Genomic DNA, 19240 nt, shown 5'->3' with positions numbered 1-19240 from the left:
TCAAGTATGGACAAAGGTCAATCACATAATACAAATGAAATATACATAATATATAATCATGGACAAAAGCCAACACAAAATACAAATTAAATATGCATAATAGCTGCCAATGTCCACTTTCAGAGAGGCAAATTTTTGTAGAGCATGTCCGTTTCCACCCAGTGAAACAAAATTATTTGGATGTGAAGTGCTTGACGAAACTGAGGATCTACCTCTCAAGAAAATCTTGGTATATTTAGGGGAATGCAGTATATACAATAAACTTTAATCATGTTATAGGATTTTAAATGTGTTACCTGTTATTTAATATACAGATTTTTTACACATTTACATTTTATGTTTTATTTTTGACTTAAGTGGCCATTTATTTGTAAGCTTTATCTTCCTTTATTGAAAATAACCTTTTTCGCACTTAATAGGCACTTCATGCACCAAAGCGCTGTAATGTAATGCCCACCCACACACATACATGGAACAACCTTTGGTTTTGGGAACTTATGTAGGCATGTGGCATTGATTTGTGATGTTATATGTGACAGTAAGCAAAGAAAGTCTATTGGTCAAAACTTAAAAAAGGTCAATTTGATAATCATTATCATTTAATTTTTCCAGATGTATCATTATTAGAGAGATACATGAATCAGGAACCTTACCAGTTAGTAGAAGTGGAGGATCATCAGCATCATTATGATGAACGTTTTATCACCAAGCTTCTCCGCAACTATAGATCCCATCCAGCCATCTTACACTTACCAAATCAACTTTTTTATGAAAATGAACTACAAGCATGTGCTGAGAAAATAAAACGAGAGAAGCTGTGTAACTGGGAGGGACTGCCTCAAAAGGGTTTTCCTGTTGTGTTTCACTGTGTGAGTGGGAAAGATATGCGTGAAGAGAGAAGTCCATCCTTCTTCAACCCTGATGAGGTAGCCGTTGTTATGCATTATGTGGAGGAGCTGATCAAATGCAAGAAGGGAGGAATGAACATCAAGGAAAGTGATATTGGAATTATTGCACCATATAGAAAACAGGTACATATCTAAATCTGGACTGTTTTACTCAGGTACATTGAAAAAGTGCTTCACTGGCACTTTTGAGACTGAATTATATCAAGGAGTCAAGTAAGTTACTTTAGCATTAATACAATGGGAGATAATTTGTTAAAAATGTGTTCCTAAATTGGCAAGAGAATTGAGTTTGCCAAAATTATTTGAAATTAAAGGTGTGTGTGTGTGTGTGTGTGTGTGTTCTTACTGATATCTGTATTATAATATTAATTTATTCTTTGATTCTGTGGCTGTCCAGTAACAAAACAGCACATGTACTTTATGTAATTTCCCCTAAGGTTGATTGCTATGGTAAAGTCTACTACTATTCAAGTATACCATACTCTAGTTTGAATAAAGGTCATGAAAACATCACGTGAAACTAGGAGTGCATTTGTTCTGTAGTAGAGATATTATGCAAGCTTTATTTGTTGATAGGCTCAGTAATTTGAGGAGGTCAGAACATGACTGTTAAGTATTTCACATTTAAGGATTTAAATGTTTAAGAATCATTTTAATGATTTAGATTTGATTTATTTGGTGTGCACATGTAACTTTATAAGAGGAATTAAAGCACCATATTAGGATTCTTCAGTACATATGCCACTTTCATAAGAGTCATGATTTGAAACCATGATTTATTTATTATATGTTCATTGGATATGCAGAGTGGAAACTATTTATTCTAAAACAGAGAGTCCCTTGAGGATTATGGGAAATTATTCAAGGACTTGAACATTTAAATAATTCAGTTGGATTCTGTGAAACTTTCAAGGACTTTAGTGATATTCAGCTTCATGGAATTACCTTGAAGTAAAAACATTTGGATTTAGAACTGTGATTCCTTAGACATATTAGCACATAAAGACAGTAGAACCTTCATTTGGAGTACTTTTCGATAGTTTCCAGATTGATGTGAAATTGAATGTATAATTTAGGAAAGGAAAATTTCTACACTGTGGTTATTTTTGTTTCTTTCACTTTTGCTTGATTTGATATTTTGGGGAAATTTATATTTATATTTAAGGAAATTTATATTTTGGAAAATTGAATACTTGTTTGTTTTTAAATTGTCTTGATATTCTGTTTAAGCACCAGACATAACTATATATCAGATTTTCATTTACATCTTAGTGATCATTCCATTTTCCCCCATGTTTTTATTTGATGCTTTTATATGTATTAGATTTATAGCTGAATGTATGAATTAGATGCAAGTAATTTTTTTTTTATTAAATCAGGTTGAGAAACTTAGGAAAATTTTGTCCCAGAAGAAGTTTAGGGACATCCAGGTAGGGTCAGTAGAAGAATTCCAGGGACAAGAGAAGACAGTAATCCTAGTGTCCACTGTACGCAGTAACCCAGAATACCTACTCATGGATGAGAAGTTCAAACTGGGGTTCCTAAAGAATCCTAAGGTAGGTTGGCAGCATAGTATTGCAACTAATATAACTGATACGCAAAGGTCATATCACAGATTTGAATAAAGTCAAAGGTCATACCACAGGTTTGGATTAAGTCCAAGGTCATACCACAGATTTGAATAAAGTCAAAGGTCATATCACAGATTTGAATAAAGTCAAAGGTCATACCACAGGTTTGAATAAAGTCAAAGGTCATACCACAGGTTTGAATAAAGTCCAAGGTCATACCACAGATTTGAATAAAGTCAAAGGTCATAACACAGATTTGAATAAAATCAAAACTTGTATCACAGATTGGAATAAAACATAACATGTGATATACTTCTTGTTTCATTGATATCTGCTAAGGTATATTGATATCAAGCCACTCAAATCATACTTTTAAATATTTACACTAAACATAATTATAAATTAATCTACTGCCTGACTACAAAATAAGGCAAAGTGCATAATAAAATTAAAGATTGTTGTGTTCAGTGTGCATTATTGTTGTGTGGCCAAATGCATTTTATGCTATCTTAGGCATACATTGTTATTTTTCAGAGGTTTAATGTGACCATAACCCGAGCTAAGGCCTTACTGGTAGTGGTAGGGAACCCTGACACTCTGTCTCAAGATCCAAACTGGAAAAAGTAAGTTTATAATTCTGAACCAGTCATCACCTTGTCAGCTACTATTTAATTTTAGAATGTCCTTTATGCTTACCATTTTAGTGCATACGTTGAAAAGACAAATATATATTTCATTAGTGGGTATCGTTTAATTTGATAATGTAACAATTTTCAGAATGCTTTTAAGATAGTAAGAATTTTAAATGCTGCTTTCTTGAAAAATGTCACAAAAGATTGTGTATATTTTGTCTCCAGAGTCTCATCTGATTTAACCTAAATAATAACAAAGCTACAGTGCTTTTGATATAAATTATTGTGTGTGAGTGACCCTGAAGTTTGCAAGGTTTTACATGATCCAAAAGTTTCCTGCTGAGATCAGATTGACAGAACTTGATTTGATTTCTATTCACTGCATTGACTACACTACATGTCAGTTTATCCAAGAAGGTTTAGAGTTGCCATTTTGAGATTGTAACATACCTAACACATAATTATATGCAGCTTTTGTGAATTTTAACACAGCCTTGATGAACATTAATATACATGCTCTGGAGCAAATAAAGTTGATGCACAGGTTTTCTCCCTTGATAGATTCATTGAGTACTGCCAGAGGAACAATAGTTTGATTGGAGAATATAGAGAGATGGAGGACGAGATGGAGGAAATCATGGAGAGGATTGTGTCTATGAACCTTGCTGACATTCCCTTTGAGATAGATTTCACCAGTAAGCATCTGCTGATTTTGTTTTTTATTTGTATATGTAGATCTTGATTTGATAAGCTTGCCCAATGTAGAACACAAACTTGTTGGTGCCAAGGGATTCTGGCCATAAAAAGTGGGTGGTCAATGGTCAGAGAGGGGGGGGCTGTTCATGAGAGAGACCACTGTAATTGGCATAATCCACCCACAACAAAATAAGTGATATGATGTTGGGGTAAAATAAAATGACAGCATATAAAGCACCTATAAATTTAATTTTTAAAATTCTTTGAAATTGTTTGAAATATTGAGGAAAAAAAACAAAAAGAAGGTTATAACAAGTATACTAGAATTTATATGCTCAGATAGCTACACCTGTGAATTAGCCCAGCATGTCAAACTCACTGGAACTGGACAGGAAAGATGGGTCCGAGTCAGTGCAGACCTCACAATACTGAGAAAATATTAGAATGGAAAGTTACCAGCATGACTTGAAAATGTCAGTAAATTTTGGCCTGAAATAATTTGGAATTGAAAAAAAAGTATTAGAGGCCTGACATATGCAAACCCTTTCATAACCCTAACCCTAACCCTCTCCAAACAAGCTTGATTTGGTCAAACACTACGGCATGCATTGCAGTTCTGGGGAAGAAGAAATTTCATGACTGTACCCCCAGATTTCCTACTGAAGAATGAGAACAGTTAAATATGTCAGTGTCATTATCTATAAATAATACAAACTTTCCAAGTCTCTACATGAATAGTCAGAACTAGCATACTTAATCAATCATTATGTTGACATAAGGTTTGCATGTTTGTAAGGTTTCTTTCTTGTGTTCCAGTGTTTTACTTTAAGGTTTCTTTCTTGTGTTCCAGTGTTTTACTGTAAGGTGTCTTTCTTGTGTTCCAGTGTTTTACTGTAAGGTTTCTTTCTTGTGTTCCAGTGTTTTACTGTAAGGTTTCTTTCTTGTGTTCCAGTGTTTTACTGTAAGGTTTCTTTCTTGTGTTCCAGTGTTTTACTGTAAGGTGTCTTTCTTGTGTTCCAGTGTTTTACTGTAAGGTTTCTTTCTTGTGTTCCAGTGTTTTACTGTAAGGTGTCTTTCTTGTGTTCCAGTGTTTTACTGTAAGGTTTCTTTCTTGTGTTCCAATGTTTTACTGGGAGGTGGAGCTTATTACTAAGACTGATATTCGTTCTTTAAATATGTTTCTTGCTTGATTGTTCTTAATGCCACAGAGGTGTTGGAAACTAATGTAGTCAGAAACCCACTTTTTCAGGCCCAATGATTTTTGCTCTACCTCCTTCAGAAAATACCATAGACTTTTTAAAATAGTAAATGATGTTTTTATGTTTATCTTTGGATAAATATTAATGAATGATGAGACACTTTCCATCACAAGAAGATGTACAACATGCCATGTTGGAGATGTGACATTGGTAACACTTTCCATCACAAGAAGATGTACAACATGCCATGTTGGAGATGAGACATTGGTAACACTTTCCATCATTAAGAAGATGTATTTTGGAGGGTTATAGTTCTTTATGTAACACAAAATTACAATTACAGTTATATTTTCATGTATTTTGGGGGGTTATAGTTCTTTATATAACACAAATTACAGTTACAGTTATATTTTCATGTATTTTGGGGGGGTTATAGTTCTTTATATAACACAAATTACAGTTACAGTTATATTTTCATGTATTTTGGGGGTTATAGTTCTTTATGTAACAAATTACAATTACAGTTATATTTTCAGTTTGCAGTTCTTTATGTAACACAAATTACAATTACAGAGATATTTTCACATTTATAAGGTCTTAATGTATGCAGTTATAGCTGAAAGACACATATTATTAATTATTTAAGGTACTTTGGAGAACTCTTCTGAGGTATTAAGGTACCTTGGAGTACTGTCTTAGGGTGTTAGGGTACCATTGAATACTGTCTTAGGGTGTTATGAGAGGGAAGGGAGTAATGTGTTATGATTTTTTATTGCAAGTCATCAAAAGTTGCACTAATTTGCATTTTTTTATTTTCAGAAGAAGAAAATCAAATGCAGCCAGAAGTTATAACCCAGTTTAATGAGCAACCTTGGAGAGGAGATGTCTAACTCATCTACACTTTCCTTGTGGTTATTTGTTTGGACCATAATCATTTCATAATGTTTTAGTATATAAGGAATGAAATGTATGTAAAGTTGTAGGAATATTTATAGATACTTCATTACCTGTGTAATTGTTTTGAAGGAACATTTATATGTAACTATGTTTAATGACACAACCACTTTTCTGAGCTCAAATGGGATGACATTCATTATCTTATCATACAGTTGTGTCATGAAACATATTGAGCATAAAACAAGGTCATGAGGCATATGGATCATACAACTGTGTCAACAGGCATATTGAGTATACATGTGTCAACAGGCATACTGAGTATACATGTCTCAACAGGCATATTGAGTATACATGTGTCAGCAGACATATTGAGTATACATGTGTCAACAGGTGTATTGAGTATATATGTGTCAGTAGGCATATTGAGTATACATGTGTCAACAGGCATATTGAGTATTCATGTGTCAACAGCCTTATTGAGTATACATGTGTCAGCAGGCATATTGAGTATACATGTGTCAACAGGCATATTGAGTATACATTTGTCAGCAGGCATATTGAATATACATATGTTAAGAGCCATATTGAGTATACATATGCCAACAGATATATTGAGTATTCATGTGTCAACAGGCATATTGAGCTTACAACTGTGTCAACAACACATATATTGTATATATTTTTTGTCAACAGGCATTCATTATACATGTGTCAACAGGCATATTGAGTATTCATGTGTCAACAGGCATATTGAGCATACAACTGTGTCAACAACACATATATTGTATATAATTTTTGTCAACAGGCATTCAGTATACATGTGGCAAAAGGCATATTAAGCATTTATCTGTGTTGACAGGTTCATTGAGCTTACGTCTTTTGTCAGTGGGCATTTGAGCACACAACTGTGTCAACAGGCATATTGAGCATACAGCTTTGTCAACAACTATCAGCAGCTCAATATAAATATTCAGCAGCTTTATAAACATACCAGACATGCTTTAGAAGAACAGACAAGAACTATTGACCAATCCCTTAGGCAGCATTTTATAAAGGAATATTTTCAAATATATAGGTATTTTTGGCAGAATATGTAAATACTAATCTACCATAGTAACAGTAACTACTAATTAATGCAGATGGTATTTTGAACCAGCATTAGTGAATTCCAAATTTTCCTTACTGATACTGTCTAATTTCATCAGTAATTCTAGAAGAAAAGAAAATAGTCAAGATAATTTTGTCCTTCAGTAGCAAAACATTGCACAGATTTTAAAAATTAATAATGAATATTTCCAAACTAAAACAAAAGATAATTGGTATGAAGTACGTTTTTCCAGACATGACTTGAATGAAGACTGTGTGATGCAGAAAGATGAGGTTACACAAAGATGTTGGGTCAGGAGTATCATATTTTACTGGTAATATACTGTGACATGAATGTAATGTAGGAAAAAATGTAATGTACATTATTAGTTAAATCCATAAAGAGGTTAGCAGCACCTGTAGAAATACAAGATTATTTGGTGTGTAAGGTAAGTATCTGTAGAAATACAAGATTATGTAGTGTGTAAGGTCAGTACCTGTAGAAATACAAGATTATGTGGTGTGTAAGGTCAGTACCTGTAGAAATACAAGATTATGTGGTGTGTAAGGTCAGTACCTGTAGAAATACAAGATTATGTGGTGTGTAAGGTCAGTACCTGTAGAAATACAAGATTATGTGGTGTGTAAGGTCAGTACCTGTAGAAATACAAGATTATGTGGTGTGTAAGGTCAGTACCTGTAGAAATACAAGATTATGTAGTGTGTAAGGTCATTACCTTTAGAAATAACAAGATTATGTGGTGTGTATAGTGAATACTCGGGATGTTTTATTTCCAGTCAGATCCACCTTTAAAACTTAAGTTAAAAGTAGGACAAGTAATGCATTGTCTTGTGAGACTATTGTCTTTTGCATGAATTTGCATTTCATGGTCAGGTGAGACTATTATTTTTGCATGAATTTGTATTTCGTGATCAGGTGAGACTTTTATTGCAGAATTCATACTGCATTTTCAGATGAGACTGTTCTTATTGCATGTTGTTAAAATCATCACACTGCTCCAGCCTCACTGTAGCATGGATCCCATTAGTAAAATTTGGTGAAATGAAGATACAGGAAACCAATGAGGGATACTACTTTCTAGTATAATTTCACTTTGATTTTTCCTGATTGTTTCAAAAGTATGAAGTATTTTGTCATTATTTTACATTTTAGATTACTAGTATATAGAAAGCAAGTAGCATTTAAGATTTATCATAGTATCTCTTTTTAAATTTATTGATAGCACATGAGTTTTATTGGATCAAGTTTGTTCAACTTACAAATCCTGTTGCTTCACCTTACCAGTTCTATATACAACAATTTTAAAAGTCATCAGATTTGATTTTTTTCTTGACACAAATTAGAATGTATTTTTTACCCTTTTTTACATTTTTATTCTGTCTTCATGTTTCATCAGTAGACTGATACTGTACCCCTGGTTTTGAAATTCTCCTAACTCTTTGACCCCAAATTAATGGGTTCTGACAATTTTTAATTTATTTGGACAAAATCAGCATAGGTAAATTCTGTAATAATAATGTTGATAATAACAGTAACTATAATGATACTTTATTTATAAAGCAAGCTCAATTAGTACAACGGCTATTGTTCTGAGGCCCTTTTTTGTTGAAAAGTATGAAAAGAAACTAAAATATACCATCTTTACTTGCTATTAAGTCCAGTCAAACTTCAAACAACAAAGATCCTAACCTCCCATAGCATAATGCACCTGCAGATCAGGGTCTGTGTTGTTTGTTCTACTGATTACTTCTAAGAAACTGCACAGACCCAGATCTTCTGGTGCATTATGCAATCACAGATCTGGGTCTGTGCAGTTTGTAGTTGGACTTATCTAATAAGTGAGTAAAGATGGTAGAAAATAAAAACTTAAAACATGGTTTTAAAAAATACAAAGCTTGAAGGAATATTGTTTTGTGTAAATTTTCCAGTTTTATTCCTCCAGTATGGCTGATACAGTTTTGCCACGAGTCTATCAATAGGAGCCAGGGATACATGTTAAGAAAGAGGGAGCAGTGTGAAATTTGAAATGTTAAGTCTCAGTTTTGACAATGCCTGAAAAAGAACTGCACATAAAATTATGTCCCACTTTGGGAACCTTATTTTCTTATTCTGGTTTAACTTTATAAGTCGATATTATTCGATTATTTCAAGTTTATTCTCAAAATATTAGGTATACAGTCTGTGATCATATTGAAATTGAAACCAAAGGACATGCAGCTCCATCAGATTGCTTGATTCCACACTTCATGAAGTGTGCACTTGACTATTACTGAAATCAGTGATTGACTATTTTAAATTATAGTCAAGCCCACAATTATAGTAAAGTAACTCCTGGCAATGATTTGTTGAACTGTTTTGATTTTGAGGTAACTGACAATTTTAACACAGGTTAGTTACGAAAGAACAAAAATTCATTACTCAGCCAATCAGTAGAGATGCTGTGATTGTTGGGTTAAGTCTTTTTAAATACCTAATCATTGGCTGAGCCATGCAATTGTGGTTTTCTTGTCAAACATGAAATATGTATATATTTAGTGCATGTAAAGAGTGTTGCTTACTGGTGTATAAAGTTTACTTCCATATACACCAGCCTGCAGGGTGTATAAAGTTTACTTCCAGAGACACCTGCCATTATCTTGGTGACATAATTCCTTGTTATACAGTTGTGTGCAGTAAAGCATCTTTAATGCTCATTTTGTAAAGTTCAAATGCCTATCTACATTTTAAGCCATTTTTTAAACGTTTTCTAACACTATTAAACAGTTTATCCATTCACTTTAATTCCTTTTTTCTTGTGAGTAATTTCTTTGCTTGATATTTACCTTCACATTCATGCTATAGATTTTTTTATATATCACTAACTTGATGTGTTTTTTTTAGAGTCATATCTGGTTTAATTTTTTGTCAACACTTTCATAATAACTGTTGATAAATTAGTTATAAAAGTTGAGAAAATAAAGAAATGGCCAGTGCATTGAGAGTTATGCAGTGCCACTAAACAGATAAGTTGACATAGTTCTGTAGGCAAATTTATCACAGTTTAAATTAGTTGTTTTGAATGAGTCTTAACGATCAAAATTAGAATGGGTATGGAATATATATATGAGTATCATATATTCAGACTGGAGCACTTTTGCACAACTATCATTGCAGTAGTTTATAGAATCCTTTGTATGTTGCTCTAAGTTTGGTTTTCATTTAAGTCATAACTGTAGGTAAAGGGGTATGGTTACTTCATACAGAAACGTATGTTACTACGGCCATCATCAGAGCTGCATGATATGGAGGGCAGGGATGGTGCCATTTTGTGGAACATGTTTTTTTCAACTTTCTACTTAAACAGATGTATAGCTTTTTCATTAAAATACCTACATTTGGTTGCTATTCTAATGATGATGAATATATTCATAAACAGTTTGCAGTGGTTTTTGCTGAGGTTGGAGGATGCTGAAAGTGTCACTCGCCCACAGCACCAATTCGTTCAGCACAAATTTGCAATGGTCGTGTATGTAACATTTGAATTAAAACAGCTTTGATAGACTTTTTCACTAAAACAAAAGGGTATATTCAGCAAATGTTACCTAAAACATTAAATTTAGTGACAAATAGTAAATGACAAAAGTGCATTCAGTTTTGCTTTCTCTCAGAATCAAAATACAACACACACTGATGTCGTTTAAATTTTCAGGAGTACAAAAAATGTCTAAATATTTTCAGGAGTACAAAAAATGTCTAAATAAGGTCTTTGATGCTGTTATGCAAAAAAATTTGTGAACTAGCTTCAGTTGACCAGCATGAGTGGAGCTAACTCCACTGCAATTAGTTAATTTAACTTTGCATGAAACTCCATTTTTTCATGCTCCTTGTGTTTCTAGACTTCGTATTTCAAAGGACCTGCATCAGGGAAGGAGAATTTCCAAATTCATTTGAAAAATCAGTAAATGTGTGATTTGTAGCCACCATGACATTCACATACCCCAGATGTAGTTGATTCAGAATAACTGATTTTAACTTGTATGCTGTAAAAGCTGGAATTCTTTTTTGAGTTAGGTGGAAAGTAAGACATCTTCATAAATTGGTATGTTCTTTTGGGGAAGATATTTGGGAGAATTCTTTAGGCCAGATAAACATATAGATGTGACCATATTCTTATGATATTTTAAGTTTTAGCAACTTTTAAATGTTTTTATAGTTATGATATAAAAAGTACCTGTTTCCAATTTCTAATTTTACATTATCCCCATCATTTTATTTATAGGTGTGAAGCTAAAAATTTTTGAAATTCTGTGTTTAAATGAAATCAGACATCTTACTCAGTAACATATCAGAATCCATTGTCAGCAGAGATAAAGAGCATTTGAAAATATGTACCATGTAAGTTTGAATAACCTTTAGAATTTTCAGTCTTTTAGTGGAACATTTTATTTCCCCAAGTTGTAAAACTGTTGAGAGAAAATGTTGTGAAGATGCAATTTGAGTCTTTATTGTTACAATGCTTGAGGACTACTGGCAGTGGTGCTTCACAATAAGGTATTTCATTGTAACAATTTTTGTCGTTTGTAAGGACAGTATGGTTGTGAATCCCATTACAGTATGCAATAGTGATACTATGTATAATATAAGGTGACATCACCTATAACATCGTACACTTTTATGACTTCTTTGAACAGTTTTATGATGGGAAATCACTATATATGTATAATATACCAAGAATAAGGTGAACACACCTATAACACTACACTGTTATGACTTTGAAAGGTGTTATAATGGGAAATCACTATACATGTATAATGTACCAAGTATAAGGTGAACACACCTATAACACTACACTGTTATGACTTTGAAAGGTGTTATAATGGGGAGTCACTATACATGTATAATGTACCAAGTATAAGGTGAACACACCTGTAACACTGTTATGACTTTGAAAGGTGTTATAATGGGGAGTCACTATACATGTATAATGTGCTTAGTTTAAAGTGAACTCGCCTGTAACATTGTACACTTGATGACTTCTTTGAACGGTGTTATAAAGGGGAATCACTATAAACATATTATGTAACCAGAAATAAGATGACTTCACACGTAACACAGTACACTTGTATGATTTCCTTGAATGATGTTATAATGGGGAATAACTTCAGTGTGGAAATTATAAGATAAAATGTGGTATTTTTACTTTCCTTGTGTATTTAAATATTTCATTTGATGTAATAATTTTTGTACAGGCCTATTTCAAAAGGATCTGTGATAAAAAACATTTTCTTTACTATCAGGTTTCATCTTGTCACCAAGGTGTATTTTATCTTCTGTGTATTTTTATAGAATGTAAATAGCAAATCTTTTTAATGTACTTCATTATTTTTTCAAATGAAATATTTATCTTGAAACCAATTTCAAAACCTGCCTACATTTTAGTATTTAGATGGTTTTAACAGACATTCAGGCAGCATGATTTAAATGTCAGCACCAGTTTTCATACAAAATTGAACTGAATCTTCTGTTTAGAAAATAAATTTCTCTCATGACCTAATAATGTCTGGCATTATTTTTCTACCCCGTTTTGAAAGAAGCATAAGTTTGTGTGAAGGCAGTTAATATTGCTGTATCAGTACTAAAAAAAATAGAAATCATGAAATATTCTACAAAAAAATTAGGCACTGAATCCTAGAAATGAATGACATCACTTTGAAATTTACAAAGACCTTTACATGGGAAGGATGATATCAATTATGGTGCACCATAGAAAAACAGGAAATACCCAGTATTGAACATCTGTTTAAAAATATGTAATTTCAATCCTTTTTGAAAGAACCAGAACCTATAGCAACTGTGTGTTACAAAATCGGACTGAATTGCAAAGGAGCTACCCCATCCCTTGAATTGGTTACATCTGTCCATCTAGCCAGCCAGGACTATAATCTCCTCACCTATGCTATGATCTGCATTCTACTCGGCTTTTTAAAAACTGTTTTATGCAGGATCATGTAATTTTATATGCAGATATGTCAGGACAAGTACAACCCCTGTTGTGGAGACACTTTGGTAAAAACCATCAAGAGGAGGGAGTTTATTCACATCATCAGTTTCATAATTCTAGTTACATTTAATACATTTAGTGGCTTTTACCACAAAATAATGTACTTAAGACAAGTAAAATAATATTAACTAGCTGATTATTGGAGATGTTTTTTAGAAAATTCTTATAATATATTAGGCTGAATTTTTGTTGAGATTATCTGCTTTTAAATTGTTTATTCTGATGAAGCTTCTAATTTTCATGCTTTGACCTTGCTTAAAAACAAGGTGAATTAAAAAAATTGCAGAAATTCTTCTTCTTGTTGTTCTAGGGTTTAACGCCATTTTTCAGCACAAGATAGGCTATACATGGCAGCCAGTATAACTGGTGGAGGAAGAACCCTGGAAAACCCAGGGAAGAAACACCGACCCACGAGAAGCTACTGGCAGGCTTTCCCACATACCCAAGCAGAACTTCTTGACTTTGAATGATGCTTCACACTTCAAATGACATCAGCAAGAACATTACAGTATATGATTAATTTACTAAATATAACAATTTAAAAACTTTTTAAAAGTAAAATTATAAATATGACAACAAAATTGGACTAGGACTATGTTCATATAACTCTTCATTTAATATTGCTGTTTTTAGACAACAGCTGACATGGCAAGTTGTGCTATTGTAACATCAAAATATGTCCTCAAAATAAGTTTTACTTGTATCAAATCATATTAAATACTTTTTGTTATGATACTGTTTGTAACAATTATGCTGTAGTTATCAAGAAAAATGTGAAATTCTTCATCTGGTTTAAAATACTTTAACGATTGACATATCAGAAGACAACATGAATTTTTGATTCTATTAATGAATTTGTGCATTTGTTGTTGTTGTTGCTGTTGTGGGGTTTAACGACATTTTTCAGGACAAGATAGGCTATACATGGCGGCCAGTATTAATGGTGGAGGAAGAATCCGGGAAAACCCCGGAAGAACCACTGACATACAAGAAGCTACTTGCAAACCTTCTCATATACCTTCATTGGCCGAATCTGAGACTCGAACCCACGCAGACAGAGGTGAGATGGCAGTGATCCATAACAGAGAGCGCTTTAGACCACTCAGCCACTCAAGGCCCCATGCATTTATTGTAAACAAATGACATCTGTTTAGAGAAAATAATATCATCCGAGTTATTAAGCAGTTGGACATTTTCCTCATGACCAAGGCCAAAACAGAAGAAAGGCTAAAAAGGTCATAACTGACATGCTCTCTCTGTATACTCATTTGAAAATATAACATGCTACAGGTCCAAATTATTGGTTTCTTTTCGTTTGAGTTTTAGTTTGTTTCACAGAAAGTCACCTGGTTGATGCGGTGTATTTAGTTGATTGGTGTTCGAGTTTATCATATTGTGTATGTATGTTATGTATGTCTCTCTTTCTATATATATATATATAAGTGATGCTTGTTTTATAAGTGAAATATCTTATTATCATGAAATATATCTAGATTTGTGTGTTTATGTTTTTTTTTATATGAAAAAGTCAACATATAGTTTGGAGTTGATAATTTTTTGGAAACATCTGTGAAAGCAAATTGATTTTTGATTAGGATTAAACTTAAATTAATTTTAGTAGTCAACATTATACGAAGAAAAGATAATAACCACAATTATACACAACCATCTTAGTCACCAGTGCAGTCTTTTCTACCACTATTTTGCACATGTTTGCATGACACTTGTATCCACAGGGCAATACTTCTCCATTTTACATTAAATGGGCTCTACTGCTTAGATTTTAAAAAAATTAACTTTGTTTTTATTTTCTTTCTTTGATTCAAAATGTAAAAAGAGAGGTGAAATTAAGGTAATTTTCAATCAAATAAGGCTGAAAATAACATTTAAAGATGGCTAAACTTGGACATACATAGGGGTTTTCTCATAAAAAATTAGAGCTTGACTACACTAATATTGTATGATAACCAATCAAAGCTAAAATAAATGGCATGACAGTGGATGGGATGATTTCACATTCATTTATGTGATAATAAAAGACAATGTACTGGTGTTGTGGATGGGATGAAATAGTTTTATTAGTAATGTGCTTTCCTTTAAGAATAGCAATTTTAGAGCAATGTGTCAAGCAAGTACTTTGTTGTTTAATGTTGATTTTGACTCAAGTTATAGGCAAACTGTATATGGTATATTTCTGATCCGATTTTGATAATACTTTTGGATGGGTTTGAATATGATCATGATCAATGCACACTAATCTTGTATCCATTTGAGATTGTTTCCACTCTGGAGACTGAATTCCAGTAAGTTCCACCTTAAGCTTATATTATCATTGTTGTAGGCAGATTTTATGTTGAGTGAGATCAATGTATATTAATGAAGTACCTTATATTCTGGGCTTGTTCTATCTCAAACTATTTCTATCTAATTTTGATAACGCTTAGTAAATTGTTTATATCACCATGGTCTTGGATGACTTTGATTATCATCTAGAGATTGTGCATATCTTTAGAACTTCAGATATAAACAGTTTTATTTTCTTTTAAATATGTATAATTAAATATTAGAATTTATCAATTCAATGTTAATTCTCAAAAATCGAAGAATCAGTTGTGGCTATATATGTTACTAAAATCAATTTTTTAGCTACATTTATCTTCATTTAGCAAAAGTTCTTGAATTATCATTTTATTGGAGACAGAAATACAAGTAATGTATTTAACGTTTATCCCAAAATCAATTTTAAAACCGACTTTTATGTAAACATCTCGTCTTTCTCCAGTAAGGTAACATATATGTCTCAAACTATTCAGTACTCATTGCAAAACATCAAAGTTCCAAGTAGATATCATTCAAAGCTCATTTAAGGTAAAGCATCTTCATGACAGTGAATTTTCATTAGATCAGCTGATATGAAGTTAGGAGGACTAACGAAAAATTTCCACTGCAACTTGGAACCACTTTTTTGTGTTTGGGTTTAGATTCTTATGTGGAGTTCAACTCAGATTTTTGAAAACTGTTTCCTACATTTCCGGTATTAAAAAGAATATCCAGGAATTCAAGAAAAAGCCCCATATCTTTTTTTTAAATCCTGAGACTTGAAACCATTTGTGATATTCCTGAATAATATTATTTTCAAATTAGCTGGTGTGGCAGCCATATTGCATGTAAGATCAGCACAATTTTCACTTAGACACCTTTAGATGACTTGATGAAAACATGCCAATATGATCATCCATTCAGAAGAAATTGTGACAAGGTTTTCAGCAAGTTCATTTTGGTAGCCATATTGGATTTCTGCAGTGCACCATTTTATTTAGGATCAATGTGATATCATAAGAGGTCTCTGGTGAAAACATAGGGATGCATTATGAGATTTCAGTTTGGCTTCATTTTCATCCAGACACCATACAAAGTCTTCTGGTGCTAACCCCGTGTCATATTTTTCCATTTAATATGAGTAGGGACAAGATGTTTAAGATGGCTGCCTTATATTAGATCATATTGGTACCATTTTTTTTAAGGTCAACTAGATATCATAATTGGCCTTCTGGTGAAAACATTATGTCAAATATGACTTTATGAGGCGCAGCGATAACAAACTTTTCAAGATGACTACCATCATGGTAATACTGGTTGTCAGATTAGCAACATTTCCAGGAGTAACATAACAATAAGGTTTTCAAGAAGTCCATTTTTAATGTCAGATTTACACAATTTTCATTTAAGACAAACTAAACATATTAAGAACCCCATGTTGATATGGCTATCCAGTTAGGAGGAGTGCATAACATAGTTTTCAAAATGACCACAGATAGCCATATTGGATGTCTGAACAGTACTATTTTCGTTTAGGACTAACTACACCTTGGGATGTGTGTATAGTTTTAAAGCAATCATATACGTAGTTTAAAAGGAGTAGCAATAACCAAAAAAATTGTGCCAGTGGATGGACAATGGACAACAGGCCATCCCATAAGCTCATCTGGTCTATGACCAGCAGGGCTAAAAACCACATGCAGTACGAAAATGAAATTTGATAGGCTTTTATATTTTATAGATGTAGTTGATAGGCTTTTATTTTTTATAGATGTAGTTGATAGGCTTTTATTTTTTATAGATGTAGTTGATAGGCTTTTATTTTTTTATAGATGTAGTTGATAGGCTTTTATTTTTTATAGATGTAGTTGAGTTGATTAAGCTTTATGCACTTTTTTAAAATAAAAAGTTTTGAACTTTATGGGACCCACCCAAAATTTGTTTTAAAATTTTTGTAACAACAAGAGCCCCAAGTGGACTTGATATCCATTATCTGGGTAGTAGACACATGTCAGCTTGTGAATGCAAACTCACAAGTGTACTGAAATTACAGCAGGGAAAGAAATGATGGAAGCTGGAGCATAGTTGCTACATTATTAATGTTGATGTCAGTTATATATATCGTCTGTCACCCTTTCTGATTCAATGACCTAAACTCAGTTCTCGATGACATCACAACCACATTTGTTTACATTGATCAACATTGAGTCACACACAATTTTTTCTCTCAAAAATCCTATCATCAATTGTGAAATGAAACAAAGCATAAAAAACTCCATTTCACTAATTCTTTTTTTTCCAATCAGTAAGTCCTCATAAAAATCATCATTAGATATTCTGACGGGTAAATTAACTTCCTATCATATTAAGCATCCACTCTGCTACTCAACATGCATTAGCCATCCGATGGTTTAATGCCATTTGTCAGCACAAGTTAGGCTATACATGGCGGCCAGTATAAATGGTGGAGGAAGAACCTGGGAAGAACCACCAACCCAGAGAAACTACTAGCAAGCTTTCTCACATAACACATTGGCCAAACCCAAGACTTGTACACACGCAAATATCAGATGGCAGTAATCCCTAACAGTGAGCACTTTATACCACTTGGCCTCTCGGGGGCCCCCACCATGTGACTTACTGCTGAAAAATACATCAGTTGCACTGTGTTGAAATATGTACAAATTTATACCATTTTATGTGGAACTGTCAATAATGATTTTCTGAGGCGCTTCTTTGTTATCATATTTTGAGAAAATTTACATGAAACATAAATTTATAATATAATAATAAAAAAGTTTATTTTAACAGTAAAATTTTAATCAACCTTAAGAAAATCTTGATATTAAAAGTATTTTAACCTCTCTTTTACAAAGCTGGTTTGATAATGGTAAGCATTACAATAAATGAAAATTCATTCTCTTGTAACATTGACACAATCATATGCGATAGGTTAGTGTACTCAAATAATCACCATCCCTTGATAGATGAACATGGGGATAGGTTAGTGCACTCATTCAACTGCCTTTGACACAGGCACATGGGGATAGGTTAGTGTACTCAAATAGTCACCTTCCTTGACATAGGCATGTGGGGATAGGTTAGTGTACTCATTCAACTGCCCCTGACACAGGCACATGGGGATAAGTTAGTGTAGTCAAATAGTTACCATCCTTTGACAGATGAACATGGGGATAAGTTCGTGTACTCATTCAACTGCCCTTGACACAAGCACATGGGGATAGGTTAGTGTATTCAAATAGTCACCTTCCTTGACACAAGCACATGGGGACAGGTTAGTGTACTCAAATAGTCACCTTCTTGACACAAGCACATGGGGACAGGTTAGTGTACTCAAATTGTCACCTTCCTTGACACAGGCACATGGGGACAGGTTAGCACATGGGGATAGGTTAGTGTACTCAAATTGTCACCTTCCTTGACACAGGCACATGGGGATAGGTTAGTGTACTCAAATTGTCACCTTCCTTGACACAGGCACATGGGGATAGGTTAGTGTACTCAAATTGTCACCTTCCTTGACACAGGCACATGGGGACAGGTTAGTGTATTCAAATTGTCACCTTCCTTGACACAAGCACATGAGGATAGGTTAGTGTACTCAAATTGTCACCTTCCTTGACACAGGCACATGGGGATAGGTTAGTGTACTCAAATTGTCACCTTCCTTGACACAGGCACATGGGGATAGGTTAGTGTACTCAAATTGTCACCTTCCTTGACACAGGCACATGGGGATAGGTTAGTGTACTCAAATTGTCACCTTCCTCGATACAGGCACATGGGGACAGGTTAGTGTACTCAAATTGTCACCTTCCTTGACACAGACACATGGGGACAGGTTAGTGT

At 33.4% G+C, this 19240-nt stretch overlaps 1 protein-coding gene across 1 annotated transcript in view; it reads left to right on the top strand.

Annotated features, from left to right (window-relative positions):
• LOC149787585 (putative RNA helicase mov-10-B.1) overlaps window positions 1–12547 on the top strand; it is a 63516-nt gene extending 50969 nt beyond the window's left edge. The window contains exons 13-17 of the mRNA XM_089973761.1: window positions 613–1031; window positions 2288–2464; window positions 3014–3102; window positions 3673–3806; window positions 5826–12547. Coding sequence (XP_089829887.1) covers window positions 613–1031; window positions 2288–2464; window positions 3014–3102; window positions 3673–3806; window positions 5826–5896 — 890 coding nt within the window. The 3' untranslated portion in view covers window positions 5897–12547. The remainder of the gene's footprint in view (window positions 1–612; window positions 1032–2287; window positions 2465–3013; window positions 3103–3672; window positions 3807–5825) is intronic.
• Window positions 12548–19240: the final 6693 nt, after the last annotated feature.

Source organism: Sinohyriopsis cumingii, chromosome 11 (assembly GCF_028554795.1).
Source record: "Sinohyriopsis cumingii isolate HCF-2022 chromosome 11, ASM2855479v2, whole genome shotgun sequence".
In the NCBI taxonomy this organism is placed as follows: domain Eukaryota; kingdom Metazoa; phylum Mollusca; class Bivalvia; order Unionida; family Unionidae; genus Sinohyriopsis; species Sinohyriopsis cumingii.
The sequence above is the reverse complement of the archived record's forward strand: the minus strand, read 5'-3'. Positions and strand labels throughout refer to the sequence as shown.